The sequence below is a fragment of the Mugil cephalus genome, chromosome 18 (genome assembly GCF_022458985.1).
Source record: "Mugil cephalus isolate CIBA_MC_2020 chromosome 18, CIBA_Mcephalus_1.1, whole genome shotgun sequence".
Taxonomy (NCBI): Eukaryota; Metazoa; Chordata; class Actinopteri; order Mugiliformes; family Mugilidae; genus Mugil; species Mugil cephalus.
This window is the reverse complement of record NC_061787.1, coordinates 8329828-8349540: the sequence shown is the minus strand read 5'-3', so window position 1 is coordinate 8349540 and position 19713 is coordinate 8329828. Positions and strand designations below refer to the sequence as shown.

Here is a 19713-nt window from a genome sequence, read left to right as displayed (position 1 = left end):
TTCAATGCATTATTCATTCGTTCACACAGTCACCCCCTGGTGGTGGTAAACTAGGGGTATCCTTTTTCCTCTGTCAGTTACAGCCAACACCCCAAAACAAGGGCTGTTGCTCCCAGAGACTAAGTCATCACACTGCTGAGCCACAAAACACAAAAAAGGAAACTAAATACTATAAAAATTTTATCACTTTGGGTAGTTGAAATGGGCTTTCTTCTGGAAAGTTATTTATTAAGTGAGATTGAGGTTGGACAAAAGTGGTCTGTAATATTTTTGGAAATTGGACCAGTTTAGAATATAATAATAATAATAATAATAATAATAATAATAATAATAATATATTGTCACTGAACATCACTGAAAAAAGAAAATGATTTAAATGGAAATAAACAATTAAATTAATTCATAAAATTGAATATATGTGAAAGAATATTTACATTTTACGCAAAGACTACATATCTTTACAAATAATATAGATCTATGTGAAGTGCAGTATAGGCAAACATGGGCCTGTACCTTTTAGGCTGCAGAAGGCCAAGTTTAATACGATAAAAAAAAAAAAAAAAAAAAAAAAAAAAAAAAAAAAAAAACTATTTTGAAACATCAGGGTAAATATGTTACTAATATAGGACGAGGGTGAACGTGACTGTCCCACCCTGAATGGGTTATTAAGTATACCGGAGGGGTGGGGTGGGGAGGGGGGTCAAGGCGCGTCCACATCCTGACATAAGATCTAATATCGTCAGAGTGAAAGAGGAAAAGAGGGCGAGAGGATCCTGCTGTCATCTCCGCTCAGTTCCTGCGGATTCACCGTTCTTTTTTTCATGACGTTGCTTCAGTGTCTGTACAGCGCGCTGCTCGGCATGTGTGACTACTGGATACACCTTTGTGAGTAGAAGCCGCTGTTGTGTTTGTTTGTTTGTGAGGGAGGGAGGCATGATGAGCGACGGGCCGGCGAGCTGCGTCCACAGAGGCAGGGACGGGAGTTTCAGGCGACGTAGCCTTCAAAATAAAACCTCGTGTGGAAATAACCCCAGCGACAAATACATTGATTCGGGACACATTTTTCTAACTTATTGAGTTAAATTTCCAAAGATATTAAACATATATTTAGATATTTGATGTCAAGCACGCAGTCGAGGCTACAATGCTGCTTCGAGTTTTATGAGCGACGGCAATATATTTTACTTTGAAAATTGAAAGCGGAAGTTTTGTTTTCATTTTGAGGAACTTGACACTGAAGTCATCGCCCATCCCATGCTTTCTGCTTATTCATGCTTCACGTGAAAATCGACGGATTCTCGTGTAATCATTAGATGTTAATAAAAACGAGAATAAGGTCAGTAGCAGGTTCTTAAAAATACAGTTAATAATAAACTAATGTCCTGTGGTAAATCTCATGTGATATTTATTAACTGAATTAAGTTTAAATCTTCACACATGTGCCATATGTAATTATTCAGGGTAGGTAGCAGGGTCTTGACACTACTCTTGGATAAACTTTCAAACCCCTCTCGGGTCTTTTGCAGCTAGTTTTCCCTCCAGACGAGACGCCATGTGAGCATGTGCAATATGCTATATGTTAGTTGCTTTCGGCCTCCGCCCATGAAGGCCAGGAAATGTTGATCACCTTCCAGCTCCCGGTTTATTTTTGTACATCTCTGATGGGGTGCGGGTGACAGGTGTGGCCTTCATCATGCACGCATCACAACACACACACGCCTCTAAAGGGTCTAGGTATTTAGGTCAGACCCCAGGCCCCTCTGGAGCTGTGCATGGGTTCATCTCAGGCTTTTGCGCTCGTTACAGTGCGCATCCAGAGGGCAGAGGAGAAAGACTCTGAGCCCCACAAGCCTCATGGGATAGATCATTGCTGCCACTTACCGGTCCAAGGCCTGCTAGGGTACACGGAGGGCTGCTAACATCCCACTGTTTGACAGACGAGCAGTCTGTGGCCCCATGCTCCTATCTGACCATCTGTGTTTGAGTGAATCATGCGAACACTTGCCAGCTATGCAGCCTGCCCGCTCACCTACCGCCCCTCTGATTTCTATTTTCAGACGAGGTTCAGAGACCCTCCTGAGCGCAACATGCCCTGGACACGCACTCACACCCTGGATACACACTGACATGTTCGCTCCACATACGGCCCCTGTGATCCAACTAGGCCACAGTCACGTAGGATCGTGTTATTGTCATGTAAACGGAAAAATATGAAAAGTCACATGGATACAAACTAATTGTCAAAAAACTGTCTGAATACAAACTTTAAATAACATATACATAACATTTTTTAAATTTTTTTATTTCTATTTAGTTTTTGTGCTCTGGCTGTACAGTCATTTTTTTACTTCCCTGTTGAATCCTATTACTTTTCTTTGCCCTGAGGGATCCATAGTATCCCTCAATTTCATTCTTGAATTGTTCCAGCTCATCGGGAGTAGCTCAAAATTCATCACGGAAAACGTTTTCCTGAGGGAATAGTTACACAACCAGATTTCCTTTTTTTTTCTTCTTCTTCTTCCAAGTGCCAGCTGTTTAAATCTTTTGGGGTTTAAGCGTATTGCGCAGTAAGAGGTTTTCAGGAGTGATTTATGCCAAAATATTTCTGCCTGACTTTCTGTCCATCTCCACCTGTTGCCTAGCAGCCACGCCGCAATGACAGCCCTCCATGAATTAATTTTATTCTTTTGAGGCTAAATACTATTTAAAACCATTGACATTGGACAAAAGGGATGTAAACAACTCGATTACAGCGTTCAGTGTGTTTAGTTGATTAATATTACTCCTATTTTCCAGTGTGAATGTATAAATAAAATGCTGTATGAAAATTAGTGATTGATAGGATTTTATACAGACTCAACAATTATGGTACAGTATAAAATTAGTAATGGTCACAGAGGCGTGTTTTGTGCCTCTTTTTTAAGCTTTTAGTTCTCTTTCAGGCAAGTTCTCTACTGTAAACATACTAATGTGAGGTTAAACTGAGGCGAAGATTCAGTAAATCATGTCTGAACATAAACATTAGGGTCAGCTTTTAAATTTAATGCATAAACATGCATATCACCTACTCAACATATATTGCTTCTCTAGCATGTATTCAGTTTATGCAATCTAATCTTTGGCATCCACAAATGTATGTGCATATTTTGGCGTTATCTGAGATTTGCTACTTCCCTCTTTTCATCAGCCCTTAATTCCTCAATACCAACTTTCGAGTAATCCACAGGAAAAGCCAAATGCAGACAGCAGAAGATAAAGAGGTCAGATGAAAACAGTGCACGGTTGTTAATTAAACCTGCAGAGCCATGAAGCTCCGTGCTGTTTTCAGTCTCTGCATGAAGCCAAATCCGCAATTATTCAACAACTTTCTCGTAAAGTCAGTTGCGGCTGGATAACCTGCATCCACTTCTTCTTTCACTTCTCTCTGCTGTTCTATCGAGCTGACTGTGATGCGATGCTGAGGTGGCTAATAAATGCTTATTTTTAAGTCACATGATTCCTGCTACATGCTCACAAACATTATGTGCATGTGCAAAGAAATAATTCTGTTTTTCTTCTCTTTTTTTTAAAAAAAATGGTCAACATAAGTAATCTTCTTTGTCTTTATTATGACAAGATGTGTTTCTGTTGCTTGACTTATTTGACAGAATATTGCATGGTTCCCACTGGAAAAAAGTCAATATTTTGTAATTCATTCAACTCGATCAGATATGTGGTGCCGTAGTAGTGATGCGTAATACTTCAAAACGGTATTACATTTAATTTCATGACAACAAATGTAACTATGGATGAAGAAAATATGATCAAATGATTAGAACAACTAACGTAATGTACAGTACAACTAACAACATTTTCCAATAAATTAGCCTAACTACATAAAAAAAGTCTTGACTGGAACAACAGATACTAAATAAAAAGAGAAATCATTTGTGTATTTGCAAAAAAGAAATGAATAATTGAATCCCAGTATGTTGCCACTAGATGGCGCTGCATTCCTACATTTAGAATACACCTGATTATCTTTTGCTGCTCTTGCACAACAGTAGGTGTGTATGTGGGGCAACTCGGACGTCAGATATTATTTTAGGTAGTTTCTGTTTTATCGGTGCACACCAGTGTGTGCGTGTGTGTAACAGTCAGCGAGACAGGGATAGAAGAAATCAGTGTGTGAGCTACTGTACCCCTGAGTCACAACTGACATTCATGCTTTCCTTGATGTGCATGTGCCCCAGAGAAACACGGAGATCAAACAATGCGTGCCGAGGACTCGGCGCAGGAATGCACCTTTGAGCTCCGTCAATCCTCCCCTGCCAAGCCTGTTCCTCGGTTACACAGAAACACATGCGCAGTATTCTCCATTTCCTGCGTTAATTATAGGGACAGATAAAGCCCTGTCTTAGCGACGTATGCCTCTGCATGTGAACTACACCTGTGTGTCAGGGGATCAAAGCTGCCATCCTCTAAGGTGGAATTATTATTCAAAGAGGGATGTAAATTAAACAGCACTCTGGTGTCATCTGTCTCTCCGAGTCTCCCTCTCGCACACACACACACACCTGCGCGGTGCTGTCATTCCACGAGCTTTGAAGGTGCGGGTAGGTGTGTTTGACAGGAAGCGAGGGTTGGGTCAAGACATGTGGGGACGCACTGGCAACGCGCACGGCGCACACGTCGGGAGTAGGAGAAGAGAAAAGGAGGGAGACGCCGTTCTCAGTTGTGGTTGGCAGCTGTCTGGGGCTTTCGAGCATGAGGGCGTGCATGCGATGGTGTCAAAGTGTCTGTGTGTGGCTTCTCCATTTGCAGCTGCGGGATCAAGCCCGAACTGGGAACCCGATGTGGGTAAACTGTGATTTGGCTATCTCTCTTCCTGGAGGAGATAAATCCTAGCCATGCTGGTGTGTCAGCCGCTCAGTAATTACTTCATCCTGTCATGACTGTCTGAGAATGTAAGCCAGTGGGAACTTGCACTGTCGCTCTTTCATTGACAAGAAGGGGGAAAAACACCCAGCATCTCTTTTATACCGCTTTGTGTCGGAGTGTCAATCGCCACATAAACAAATCCAGAGCCACTGAATTTAGTTCAGATTTATACACCAGTGAATGCTCCATGTCAGCCCGCGGAGTGGCCGTTTAATTTGTCACAGATGCTCTTTTATCCCCTTTATCCTTGCGTCATTCTGATCCGTCCAAAGCCCAATTTGATGTGAATCATGTTCCTGATGCAGAAAAACAGCAAAGGTCTCAACGTGCAATATGAAATCTTTCACTAGATGTCATCATAGCCTCACCTGCTTCGGAGCGAGTCGGCTTTAATCTGGCCCAACTTGTAAGTTGTTGGCCCAAATAGTGCGTAACGTGACGCTCTGGTGCAATGTGATCGGCGGTATACGGTATATGCTGATGAGCCGCGCCTGTATGCACTTGCTGATATGTCTGCAGACGCTGGCGCGAAATACTTTCGACCTACTTGTTGTGTATTTTTCGCGAGCTTAATCACCGGTGATTTCCTGCCCGTACATGCTCTCAAGTAGAATCAAATGTCAGTAGGATGAATTTGCAGGACTCGGAGCTTTTCTTCAGTGGCTGCTAGGTGTTCGTGTTTGCTTACGACTTAATTGGTCCCAGCTTGTTAGAGCCTGGAATGCTTTGATAATAGCCATCTAGGGAGGAAGAGTGGCGTTTGGATATCTTTTGACACAGGAAGCGTGAGGAAGAGAATGTCATTCATTCCTCTCCTCCAGCTCTCGGTTTTAAAAAAGGAAAAAAAAAGAAAGTTTTGGGGGGAAAATGAGAGATGGGACACAGGGAGGAGCTGACAGGCTCACACCAAACAGAAAGAATGGCTGCAGCGCAGCGCACCCCTGCTGTCCTCGCCCCGCAGAAAGCCGAAGGTGGCCGCTTCCTGATAGAAGTGAAGAAATCTGTTGTTTACTCTGAGGATTGCTTTCTCCAAATTCCTCGATGTAAACAGGGCATTTGGCGAGCCAGATCAGGTGGACAGGGGCTCCTCTGTCAGGTAGGGGACGTCCCACTCCTCCCATTTTTTTTTTTTTTTTTTTTTTTTTTTGCTCTTCCTGTCTGTGTTTTGGCATCAGAAAGAGCAAAGGAAAAGCAAAAGCCTGAAAGGATTTCCTTAGTGTTGACTGTGGATGATCCACATGGCTCCTGCGTGCTAAAGCTGGGCAGGGCAGGGCCTGCAAACTTAAAGCCCCGGGGGAATGAAAAACATAAGAGGGAGCGGGGTATACAGCTAAATCTCCTCCAGAGATGGGAGCTGTTTTTGAAGCGGACAAAAACTTGTTTTTTGCTTTGTCTTGACATACTATTGAAAGTTTTCAGCCTCTGCTTGACAGCTAAATTGTGCGGTTGAGAGTTCATGTTCCTTTCACTGTTCTGGAAGGGAGAGATTTTGTTGGAGTGACTCTGAGGAATGGTGCACGGCTGTAAGTGGGTGGTTTGGGCTGTGCAGTGTGGGAGGCCAAGCCCCAGTGCAAATTAAAGACTTCTCTGTGAAAGTCCCAGACTCAGCTACAGTAATGTGTGTGTGCGCCTAAGTGACTGAGCCTGTGTGCAAGCGGCCGGCGGGGAAGAGACCCAGCCCTCCTCCTCCTCCTCTTCTTCTTCTTCCTTTTTTTTTTTTTTTTTTTAACCCGTCATTAAAAATAAGCCACAGCTCACCCCTGTTACATACTGAGAGACAGCGAGAGGGAGAGAAAGAATGCATCTCCTCTTTCTCCTCCCTTTCTTAAAGCCTTGCTGCTTCACTAACCAAGTAAAACAGAAAGGAAAGAGGAGGAGGAGGAGGAGGAGGGGAGAGATTGTGTTTAAGGGGGCTCAGATTTTTAACACTCGGACCCCTCCCCCATATAAAGAGTCGTTTTTTTTTCTGTCCAGGAGGAGAGGGAGAAAGAGATGAATGGAGAAAGGAATGCACGAGACAAACGAGTGCTCTCGGCAGGAGAGTGGGAATGCTGGAGAGGCCATTGTTGTTTCTCCCCCACAAGGTTCTGCAGGGAGTGGATGTAAACACACAGGAAGAGAGAGGGAAGAGGGGGGGTGGGAAAAATCACACCTGAGAGACAGACAGACAGACAGACAGACAGAGCTCTGTAGCATCTTCTCGGATATTCGTATTTATCTTCCTGATTCGGACGTCGCTACGGACGCACTCAGATGCGCACACATGCAGCCTGTGCCTATAGCTGCCATCTCGTCTTTCCCTCCACCCCTTCAACAGGATGTATAGGGTCAGGGGGTCAGGACTGGAAACCACAAAAGACAGTGTGCACCAGCGTAGCCTGGTTCTTGTTCCAGATTCCCCTCCACCTCCCCACCCTCAGCCTCTCTTGCACCTCCTGCCTTTCTGCCCCCCCCCCCCTCCTCTCCTTTTTTTTCTCCCTCCCTCATTTTCCTCTTCCTCTCTTAACTTTCCATCTCCCTCTTTTCCCCCGCCCGCGTGCCTCGCTCCCGCTCTCGTATAGGAGACACAGAAGGCCTGACGTTTGGTTTAGGGCCCAGATGGCTTTAGTGTGCCTCTGGCTGTGGATTAGGCCGCCAGTGTCTCCTTTCCTCTCCATGTGCAAGTGGTCAGGACAAAGAACGTCAAACAGGGGGAAAAGGGGGAAGGAATGCGAGGAAGAAAAAAAAAAAAACAGGACTGTGAAACAACACCCGACGCTGATGTTTCACGGCATTCCTGGAAGAATAAACTTAAGAGCTTGTAAAAACTGCCAGCCGGCGTTCCTGTTACTTTTTAGGCTCAGTCGTTTTATGAATCAGCTTGTGACTTTTTCCATTTGGAGTTAATCCCCAGACAGCTCGTAGCATGCAAACCGTGCTCTCTCTTTTTTCTTTTTTTTTTGCGAGCGGAAAGGAGTGAACTTTTGACCACATTCTGCTGCATTTATATGTAAATAGCAGCTGCAGCAAACAGTGATCCTTCATGTAACGGCATGACATTGGCATTGTGTTTCAGCCCTCAAGGCTAATTCCTATGCGTGAGCGCCTGTTGGCCTGTTGTCTTTTCGGTGTCTTGAGTGTTTGCTTTTTTGTCCCCGGTGTCCGTTATTCCCCAGACCTGTGGTTAAGTTTCCCCGCACTTGGCTTCGCTGCAGCCGACAGTCATGTTTTATCAGGGATCTGTGTTTAGCACTTGGAGACAGTGTGGTGGCAACATTGCCGTGTTGTTGTGGGTATTTTTAGTTTGCCAGACACTGGCCTTAAGTGAGCTCTGTTATCCACTTAGCGACGCGGAGGCTCCGTCCTATCGTCTTCTTTCTCTCGGATTAAAGATTCTGACATTTCTCAATCACAGATCCAGTTTCGTTTAATGTCTTACAGATTTCCCCCCAACTACATGATTTAGTTTTTAGGTATGCGACACTCACTACAGTTGCCCATGCTGTCATTGCCGGCACATCTGATGTGTCACTCTGCACAGTGAGCCAGTCTCTTAAAGTATCACTCACTCTGTGAGCAATGCTGTGGGAAATGAGTGCAGTGAAAGCATGCGTGAGATGTGTGGGCGTGTTAGCTTTAGCGTTAGGGCCTAATGCTCTGGTTTATGCCCCACGAAGCAGCTGGAATGTACAGGAACCGAAGGAAATGGCAAATTTAGCCCCTGTCCTATCCTCTTTTCTCACCTCTCCGTCTATTATTGCTCTCCCTCTCCCCGAACGCTGACTGACTCGGCGCACTCTCTTTCAGCCCCCTGCAGGCAGGTTTTCTGGTCAGAAACAAAAGGCTGATGTGTCTGTTCATGTGGTTGCGGACTAGTCAGGGTAAAGCCCTTGCCAAGGAGGAGTCGAGAACAATGGAAACTGCCTGGAGCCGTCACAGGGCAGGTCTAATGAGAAACCCCCTTCATGTAAGGAAAGTCTTCACGAGCCATAGGCTTCAGTACTGTACAGGGAGGAACTTTGGGATTAAATATTTACCCCAAATCTTGGATGATTACACCTCAAAGTGCCACAAACGTAACCTAGTTGGTATTTTCAGTGTTGATGTTGACTACAGTTAGGTTGAGAGTTAGCAGTTTGGAGATTTCATGTGGATGTGTCAATTCACTGTATGAATATTTCAGGATTTGTGTAGCTTCCGCTGTAGATAAACTACAAAACACTGAAACAAAGAAAATGAATTAAAAAAATAAAAATCTCTAGATTTTATTTCCACACCCCATTGTGTTTTGTTTTGTTTTCAGCTCTCAGCATGTCTGCCCCAGCCTGTCACTGATTGACAGGGCGAAGAGGGTGCCAAGCCATTAAAAAAAAAAGAAAAAAAAAGAAAGAGGAATGCAGGTTACCAGGCTTTCTATTTGAACTTGGAACACAGGGAAGTGGGTTAAGTGAAGTGAATCTATTGCCTAACAGGGAGCAGCTGCCTGCCAGATTTAGCGGCGGCTGACAGTTGTAAACACACTCTTATCTAGCGATTCAGGAGACACAAGCCTGCCAGAGCAGTTACCCTCTGTTGACATGAGTTTCTGTTAGAAGGGACACGCTGAGCACACGGACACGTTGATAGCACTGTTGGTCTGAGGCCACTGGAAGCACATTTAATGAATGTTTGGTGCTGATACGCATTTTTATGTCGTAGGAAAAAAAAAAGATTCATTTAAATTCAGGGGTTAGCGCAGGATGTTTGCAGCTCTGGTAGCATCTGCGCCGAAAACTCCCTTCTCAACGAGTGCTCGCACATGCTTAAAGGCACTCACACACCAATACCTTCCTTTCTCGCTCACACACACACACACACACACACACACACACACACACACACACACACACACATAGGCGCACAAAGTGAGCTATTGTGTCTGAGAATTCATGCTTCCTGAGAGCAGAAACACTCCCTGGTGACCTCCGACCTCTGTTGGCTGAGAGTCACGACTGACATGAACGTCTACCTTTCAGGTGACTCAGACTTTTAAAGGGCCGTTGTATATTGTGCGCGTGGTTTGTTTTGTCTGAGCGGTACTGGCGGATTTAAAAGAGATAAGTGATGAGCAACAAACCTGTTATGTTGTTTTAGCGTGGCAGAAAATGTAGAAACTTTTTTTTTCTTTTATACAGTTACTTCAAACAGTCTACTGGAGGCGACGTTGAGTCGAAATGAGGATTTGTTGAGATGCGCAGCATTGTTGTCTACAACAGCAGTGTAATGTCACACCTTTTAAGTTATTGTCATCCATGACACTGTCCCAGAAACACCTTGACAAGCCTTTTTGTCAAAGGTCCAAGACAAACTGGTTGGTAGAGTTCAGCGGCCTCAGGGCTAGAAACATTATTGGATATTCATTTACAACACTTGTTCGCCCTCTCCCGTGCCGTCCCCTCCGCTGCTCATTGGATTGTTAAGTAATACTAGCTGCGACCGACCGTTCCTGCTGTGTTTTCATGTCGGCTGGTGTTTTGGTGAGTGGCAGTGCAGCTGCAGTGTACCCTATCAAGGCAAACAAATGGCCAACAGAAGCTGCCCTCTACTCGCTGCTGGTAAAACGTCAGGCCTCCCGGCAAACTCCGTGTTGCTGCGTGTCGCCATGGTGACACTATCACAAAGGACTCCAGCTGGTTCTCTGTGCGTTCGCGACGGGGAGAGAGCAGGGGACACGGAGGGATGGACAAATGGACAGAGCGAGCAGACGGAGCCAGGCGGCGGCTCTCCGATTCACCCCGTCCCTCCTCCTCTCCTTCGGTCTCGCTCAGCTCTTCTTCTCTGGTAGCTGCTCTTCCCTCGCCCCTCTGGCAGACCCTCATCCCAAACACCACGCAGCTGGGCTCAGCTGTCAATGTTCCCCCATACCGACCGCCCCCCCTCGTCTTGGCCTTTGTATTGCTTTGGATGGCGGTGGATTTGCCCTTGGCCCCCGCATGGGGGAGCCCATTCCTGTTAGCTAGCCTCTTAAACCGAACCGTCTGCTCTTTGAAGTGGCCTATCGCGCAGATACACAGATCGGAGATTACAAGGCAGCTGCCTGCCTTCAATCTGTTCTGTAACATGAACGCGGCGATTAAATAAAGGCAACAGCGTACACCTAGAGACACACAAACGGACCAGAGTGAGTCAAAAAAAAAAAAAAAAAAAGAGGTGGCTGGCGAGTCTGTTTTTGTTATGGAGGCCGGAGAAATGAATGGAGACTTTGCTTTTGTCTCAGGGGAGGGAAGAGGGCTTTCTTTGATATTATCAAGCCTAGGGGTGGGGAGAGTGCTCTGCCAAGAAGAACTGCTATTCACACCAACTTGTCGGCGAGGGACTTTTGAAGCGTTTGTCAAAAGAGGGATTTGGCAGAGAGCCACTAGAGTTTTGTCATTCACAAACTCCTCTCTTCTCTGGGATGACAATGCTCGCAGCAGGCTGCACCTACTTCTGTGAGGGAGGAGAGATGAAATTCCTCAACCCCTCAATCCCATCTCTGCTAAGTGAGGAAGTTGTTTTTCCTTTTTTTTTTGCACACACGAGAGACCATGTCTTTCTTAGTCTGTGATCAAAGCTGCATTAACCTGATATTATGAAGTGACAGAATAACATTTCTGCTCGGTCGTCTGTGTTTATCTGTCTAAGCTCGGCGAAGAGAGCTTTCTGCATTCCTTCTTAAGGGTTTGATGGAGTCCTGCGACACATTCCTGCTTCACCCTGTCCTTGACTGTCTCTGTGTGTGGGAGGTCCGGGGCAGTGTAGCTGTCTAACGCTTTCATGGCTGCGAGAGGATGAAGCTACTCTCTTATCGTGTCTGTGGAAACTGGAAACTTGGCCTCTGTCTTATCAGGGGAGTTGTTTTGGTCAGATGTTTTCTCCTCTCTGTTGTCAGACAAGAATTAGCGGATTCATTTTTTTTCTGTTTCATCGTAATTTGAAGTTATGCTAACATAAAACCCAAGTCCTTCAGTTCAGACTGTTGTTTATTTTTGCCACATGCTTGTGTATAAGTCAGCGGCCCTGGCCCGATCTTTACTGACATTAGCTCCTGATGGATGCAGAGCATATCATTGGCAGGAAGTCTGTGGTCTCCCTTGATGTGGAGCGCTTGAAACATGAAGCTGTTTTGTGTCAGTGTTATTTGTGCGCCTCTGCAGGCCTGCGTGCACACACACACATGTGAGCGAGAGCATGTTCTGACTCCTGAGTGTGTTTACTTAACCTGTCCTGGCATTCGAAACCTCTGCTATTCTCTGGTTTGACGGACTCTCGCAGTGACAGCGAGGTGGGACACTGCGCGTCGTCTCTTGTTTCATGCAGTGCTTTATTGAGCTGATGGAAACCATCTTTTAACTCTTCCGCAGACCTTGGAGAACCACACGCACACATACAGCCAACCAACACACACGCACACACACATGTGTGTGTGACTTTTAGACGACTTCAGGGGATAAAAGCTCTGAAAGGAACTGACATTCTATCCTTTGAACCTCCACAGGCTGATAGGGGCAGGACCTCACCCTCTCTCTGTCTCTGTGAGTGCATGTGTGTGTTCACTGTGCGGTTTTTGTTCTCTTGTGGGTCCGCACTCTGCGACCTTTCTAAAGATTAGGCCTGGATGTTGATCATATTCCCCAGACGTCTGTGAATGGTTGAGACAGCGGTGCGTATCGTAGCATGCTACGATGATTTTGTCTGAGAGGGGTTTGGCAGTAATTCCTGCACATACAGTGTCTCTCTAAATAAATACACATGACATGAAGGAAGTACAGTAAGTCATCTATTTTGTCTTTCTTGTGGTTTGTTAAGTCATCATCAAAGGCTGCCACATTAGCAACCGTGATCTCATCTCAATGCAGCACTCATCCCATCTGAATGCTTTCCAGCTTGTCAAAACCTGACTGAAATCTCGCCCGGTATCATCCAATCACTGCTGATGAGGCGGGAGGAGGAGGAGGAGGAGGGGGAGGGGGGAGGATGGGTGGAGGGCGGTAGGTGACTCCAACAAATCAAAAGGGCGAAGTCAGCCCTCTGTTCACCTCCAGTACGCCAAGGCCTCTCTGTAGCCGTCAGTCAGATGACAGGATACAAAGCGAAAAAAGATCCCGCTCTAATAGTTTTAGACATGGCTGCGTGCGCTGGGTGTGGTTGGCAACAGTTGTGTGCCGCACACAGAGCGCCGATCTCGCCACGGTAGGATGTTTGTCTTTTGTAGGGATTAAAGAGATCCAGGAAACCCGCTGTCCTAGTTTCACTGCGGAGCACACAGAGTGGGCGACCTACTTTTGATGACAGGACCAAGCAAGGAAGGAGATTCCAAGCCATAATGCAGTTAGGATGTGAATGTTTTTGTGCGTCTGCAGACTGTTTTTTTTAGTTCCCGCTTCTATAGACAGGCTCCTGAATAAGTGATGGTCCATTGACTGGCTACTGACTGTGCAGAACATGTGGATGTAACCTGAGAGGGAGTTTGTTACTGGTAGAAGGAGGGAGAGCTTTAACCACTTCTAATACCTTTTTTTTTCTCAAAATGAATACAGAGCCTTTAGCATTGAGCTTGACTTCTGCAGTGTCTTTTAACTCCCGTTCTTAATTACGTGGTTCCAGCTATATTCAGCCCAGTCAAACTATTCTGGATGTGTACAGTCGGTGCGTTGAAGGCCTAACCATCCAGATCAGTGGGTCAAGTGGCTGACTTAATAATCCTATTACTAGATTCGGCCCTGATTTGTCACAGTTAGTCTTAATCTACTGTCCATTTCAACACAGTGACCTAAGACTTCCAAGTAAACTGTCAATTCCTGTCAGCCAGTGAATGACTCACATTAGCATAAAAATGAATGACATGTATGTCCATCCACTAAATTTGCAAAAGCTGAGGTATCCTGACAGTGTTTTTGCTGTTGTTGTTCAAGCTCTAATGGGACTTATGCGTCATAATGCGGCTTTGATTTGATCCTTCTCACTTCTTTCAAACTTGACACCTCTAGTTTGCAGCGCAGTTCATTAAATGTTAATTCCAGAGTCCACGCCAAGATAATATAATTATATCACGAGGGCGTCATCAGGCTTATCGTCTGTGTGCACTCCTTCGTAGGCACACAACAACATCAACAACAGCAATCTTACAACTGACAGGCTTATTGTGAAGACATTTTTAAAGTGATTAACAGATGACGCTCTTTCTCCGTTAATCTATCCTCCTCTCTGCAGTGTCATCATGCATCACCACCTACAAAAAGACGCCTCCCCCGGTCCCGCCGCGAACCACCCCGTCCAAGCCCTTCATATCCATCACGGCCCAGAGCAGCACCGAGTCCGCTCAGGATGCGTACATGGACGGGGGCTCCGGCCAGCGGACGGGCATCAGCTCCCAGCAGGGCCTGTCCAACTCCACGGAGAGCATCGACAGCATGAAGGCCCTGACCGCAGCCATAGAGGCGGCCAACGCCCAGGTGCACGGCCCCGCCAGCCAGCACGTCACCAACAGCACCATCATGATCACCGCCACCGCCACCACGTCCGCCGTCGCGCACGTCTCCGCGGACAGCAAGGCTCAGAGGGAAGCGCTCCGCAAGTGCCTCTCCATAGGCATCCAGGTTTGTGGATGGGTCCAGTTTTCAGTCTAGACCAAACCCCCTGGCATTCGGTTTGACGGCTACTCCCCTCCCCTTAGGTGGACCCGGACGAAGGAGGGCCGACGGAGGAGCAGTCTAAATTCCAGTCGATTGGGATTCAGGTGGAGGATGAGCGAGGGTGAGTAGGAACGCCAGGAGGAAAAGAGCATGGGGTTGTAAAAGTGAAACTGGATAGGTCTGGATAGGACTTATGGAAACAGAGAGAGGTTTGTAATGTGCGCTACAAGTTTTCGCCCCCCCCCACACTGGCTTCCCCACAGCAGCTGTCCCCAGCTCAGGGGAGGTTGGCGTCAGAGCCCCCTCAGCCGGGGGCCTCAAGTGACAGCTGGGCCAGAGGATGTGGTGCTGGGAGCTGGGGAGGTGGAGGGGGGGTGAGTTGACAGCCATCTGTTGCTCCAGTCATTGTGATTCGGTCTACTTTGAGGCTGTGTGTGTTTGTGTATATGTGGGAGGCGAAAGAGAGAAGGGGAGGGATGTATTTTTTTTTTTGGGATATATTTAAGAGACGCTGCTGTGCTGTCAGCTCCAGTCTTCCACCGCGCAACGCGCTCCCAGTTTGAGGAGAAGCAGCCTAGCGCGCGACAAACTTTAATTAGCTCCCGTCGCACCGCGCTCATGAAGGCGCTTGGTGGGACACGGAGGCATTTACGGCCTCTTGACTTCTTTGTCTGCTTTCATTCGCCATGCCCTGTCAATACAGCGGCCTTCTGTTTGGTGAGGAAAGCTGACCGTTTCAGTCCCCAGCGCCGGCTTTCGGTTGTCAAGGTGTGCTTTTGGAATTCAGGGACGCATCAGCTTTAATCAAAGGTCACGGGGAAGGCTTAGTCCGACACTTTAAAACACTTGCTAAGCATCAGGGAATGCAAGGGGATTTCTGAAAGAGGAGGTCTCAGCTGACTGACCAAGCTCCGAGTTCCAAGAGCAGCCAAGCCAAATATTAACTCATCCAAACATCTTCTCCTCTGCTGAGGCCTGGATGTTACGCAGCACTGTGCATTTCTATGGTTAATGTTTGGAGGAGGTTGTTGCACGCTTGATTGTTTACCTGTTGGCATGCATATGCATTGGCCTGTGCGTGTGTGTGTTTCTGCACCTGGGAGGTCTGGGCATGATGCCCCCTATGTTAAATTCCCAGACGGTGAGAGTGCCAAACTCCTACAGCCTTGCTCCAGTGCGTCTGTTTGTCTGTGAGTGAGTGTGTGTGTGTGTGTGTGTGTGTGTGTGAATGCCTGTGTGTTTGTATGCAGCAGTCACAGGTCATAACCTCACTGTGCTGTATGAACTAGGATTAACTGGAAGGGAGTGGAAGAGAATACAAACAAATAACTTTCTTGTCTTTACACAAACATTTTTTGGTACTGAAATCTTAAGCTATTTTTACAGTAAGATATTGAAAGTATAAGTCAAAATCAAAGGCTTGTAATCGCAAATAACACAAACAACGTGAATTGCAAATCTTTGATTTGCCATCTAATGTATTCTGGTTTTTAGGGCCTTACAAGGTCAGGTCCTGGGGTGTTGGTCACCAGATGGTTTTGCAGTAAGAGGAGAAAAAGGTCCTAAACCATACGTACAACCATCTTGAAAAGTCAGCTAGCACGTCCCGACTGTTTGTCCTAACTGACAGAGGGTTTGTCATTATTTGCACGAAACGAATAGACAACAGGACGCCTCGTTTGCCGATGGAACTTTTAAATGTATAGGTTTGTGGTCCTCCGCCACCTAACGTACATTCGCTTTTCACACTCTCCATTTGCGCTTCAGTATCTCCTCACGTTTGTGGGTTGAGTCACGTTCTGTGCAGATGACAGTAAAAATGACAGGAGTTCAAATAAAAAACGTACAGTTAAAGAAGGTTCTCACTTAAGCAGAAACATAAGGAATGCAACGCTCCACCTTTGTGGTAATTTACAGCTTCCCTTCGCATGAATGTAATAAGAACGCACACTTTCTTGGTTTTTACTTGCTCCCGCATACCTTCCTCATATTCTCATATTTTACAGTCTCCGTTCTCTCCCTCACGCTGACTTTTCTCTTTTAAAAGCCCTTGTTCTTCTTGTTTTTTTTTTTTCCGCGTCCCGTCTATTGATATGTCTGTCTATCTGTCTGGGCTGTGTTTGGCCTTGCCTGCCTCTGCCCCTGCAGGAAGTTGTTAGCAGCCTGATAGAAAGCAGGCTGAGGTCATTAGAACTGAACACCTGCTCGGAGGAGTTACACTTTAACTGCTCTTCACACACACCTACACACACTGGGCCGCTGGTATGTACACATAAAGCACATATGCACTCTGTTTGATCTACCCGAAGCCACTCCCTTGTTCTTGCTCTCTCTCTCTCTTTTTTTTTTTTCTTTTCGTGTTCACAGAAGAGGGGAGATGAATGAGCAAAGGGGAAGTTGAGATGAAGGGGTAGCGTTCAGAAGGAGTGTGCGTCCGGAGGTTCGACGGATGGAGCTGTGATCGTTTGCGTGTGTCGTGCTGCTGGCAGGTCAAACTGAGGCTCACGTGCGGCGGGCGTGTGGGCATGTTTGGATCAGAGTACAGCTAGCAGCTCGGTCTGTTTCCCGGGCTTGGCGAAGTTCTTTAACTACTTATATTTGCTCTTGGTTTGTGTCTTTGGAGCCTCCTGTCCATGTGGACTTTTAGATCTATCTATCAAATTGTTTTGCTTGTTTTGTTTAAGTGGTTCAGTGAGCGGCACACGGCTCCATTTTTGTATGTGTTAATAAATGATGTGCTTTGAGTCTAGTGGCACTTTGAGCTGTAATCTGGCAATGATTAGACTGCTGGCTCGTCCAATCACTGCGCAGCAAGCTTGCCAGTTCCCCCTCTTGCCGCTCAACGCTGCCGTCCCTCTGGCATCCCATTCATTACCGGGGTGGTGAGCTGCGCTATAGAATGTAGCCAAATGTGTGTGTGTGTGTGTTGATTTAATCTTTGAATGTGCGTCTACTGTTGTACATACTGTGGAGGGACTTGGCAAAGGCTTAACGCTAGCAGCGCAAACTCTTCGAGCCAAAATACGACATGGCACTCCCAGCTGTAGAGACGAGTCCCAGGTGCGTGTGTGTGTGTTTGTGTGCGTTTGCTATCTGTGTGTGTGTGCACCAGCCCTGGAGCAGAGCTTGTGGTGCGATAGAAAATTGCACACTCTGTTGCTTCTGAATGAGCCAGGTGACAAAACACACACACGTACAAAGGATGTTCCACACCACAAAAGCTGTTCATCACTATCAGTGATCTCTCTGATCGTACTCTCCATTTTTCATACTGGGAGCTCCTCCAAGGGCCGTGTTTAGATCACGTAATTACCCCTAAAAGCAAAACACCAATACAATCAGTTAAAACAACAAGAACTAAAAACAATAATAACGTGTTAATCTCCACATAACCTTGCTCTTGCGTCTTCTCTTAGCTACCGGAGGATGACACGCTCCAACAGTGTGACCACAGCCGTACAAGCTGACCTCGACGACCCCGCGCACGCGCCGGAGCTGCCGCCGCGCCACTGCGCCACCATGCCGCGCCAGCACTCCCGCGACGCTTCCACCTCCACCGTCAGCATCCAGGGCTCCGGGAACCACTACCACGCTTGCGCCGGCGACGACTACGGGGAGGTGGGGTTCGACCCGTCCATCCTGCCCCCTCCGGACCCCTGGATGGACAGCGTGCCCGAGCCGGAGGCGGACGCTCTGGAGAGCGTCGGGCGGTCGGTGTGCCCCCGCGACGGGCGCTGGTTCCTCAAGTTGCTGCAGGCCGAGACGGAGCGCATGGAGGGCTGGTGCAGGCAGATGGAGCAGGATGAGAAGGAGAATGAGCTGCATGAGGAGAGTGAGTGGAATCACGAGGTGCCATTTAAATGCCACGATATGATGCACAATGATGAGAGCATTTTTCATTTTTCAACCTCCTCTCCTCTCCTCTCCTCTCCTCTCCTCTCCTCTCCTCTCCTCTCCTCTCCTCTCCTCCCGATTTGGAGGGAGCTGGTATTCGTGGTATTGGACCACAATAGCTGCTTGTTCCTGTCTCAGGCCCTCTGGCCTCCACAGACATACCGTGCATACTTATCAATAGGCCGCTGCTGGCCTCAGCCACTCATGTGTCCTCTAGACACACTGTATAATGATCCCTCGCGCAAACAGAGATCTCTCAGTGCTACTTTGAGGTAACTAGATGTAACACACGTGCGCACGGAGCGGCACTCGCGCCCATGCACGCATGGAAATAGGTTTTTCACGCGCATGGACGTATAGCAGATTGAGCGAAGGAGCCTCAGGCCACTGTATTAACACCTGTCCTTACCGCGCAGCTGATTTCACGTCTTGCTGGAAATGCCAGCAAGACGTGCTTATGCAGCGAGTGTTATGCTGTTATGGTTGCAGGCAAAGAATTCTCTCACAGAACACGAAGAACACTGAGGCTGTCTCAAGGTTATGTTTTCCCGGATCCCACGCTAACATGCGCACACACACACACACACACACACACACACACTCAGACAGGCATCCTGAAGGGGATGAAGACAGCGTCTGTAGTGCAGATTCTCCCCCTCACAGTTTCTGATTCCACTGCTAGTATGCAGTAATGTATGCACTGACAGTTCCTTTCCATGGGGATATACAGTATGAGTCAATAACACTGTGTGGTGCAATCTAATTATGCCATTGAGTCTTCTCTATCCTACCATGCACCGTTGAAAGAAAATTATTTGACAACATGTAAAGTATTTTTTCCTGTACTCTAAATGTGGCATATTGCATTTTGTGCTTATAAAATTTTAATTATTATAGAAAAGAAAAATGTATTTTAGTAATTAATTCACTTCCTTCATGATCCCTGAAAGTGAAAAGGGATTTTTGGTGCATCCTTTTTTGTTGCATTACCAATGCAACCCCCCCCCAGTGGTGCAACATGCCTGCAGTATGCGGTGCTGTGAGTAATTACATTGTGAATTCTGTGTGTGTATGTGTGTGTGTGTGTGCCTGTGCATGCATGTGCGGCTGTGTCTTTCTGCAGTCCTGGGGAAGATCCGCAGTGCAGTGGGGAGTGCCCAGCTGCTGATGTCCCAGAAGTTCCAGCAGTTCCGGGAGCTGTGTGAGGAGAATCTGGTATGTGTCACCTCATCCTCTGCATGCTACCCCGGCCCTCCCCCCTCCAACG

The 19713-nt window shown here is 46.9% G+C and overlaps 1 protein-coding gene across 3 annotated transcripts in view; it reads left to right on the top strand.

Annotated features, from left to right (window-relative positions):
* Positions 1–19713, top strand: part of dlgap1b (discs, large (Drosophila) homolog-associated protein 1b) — an 84381-nt gene that overhangs the window by 60609 nt on the left and 4059 nt on the right. For all 3 annotated transcript variants that reach the window (XM_047568355.1, XM_047568354.1, XM_047568356.1), the window contains exons 7-10: positions 14131–14516; positions 14594–14673; positions 17969–18384; positions 19570–19661. In XM_047568355.1, the coding sequence (XP_047424311.1) occupies positions 14131–14516; positions 14594–14673; positions 17969–18384; positions 19570–19661 (974 nt within the window). The remainder of the gene's footprint in view (positions 1–14130; positions 14517–14593; positions 14674–17968; positions 18385–19569; positions 19662–19713) is intronic.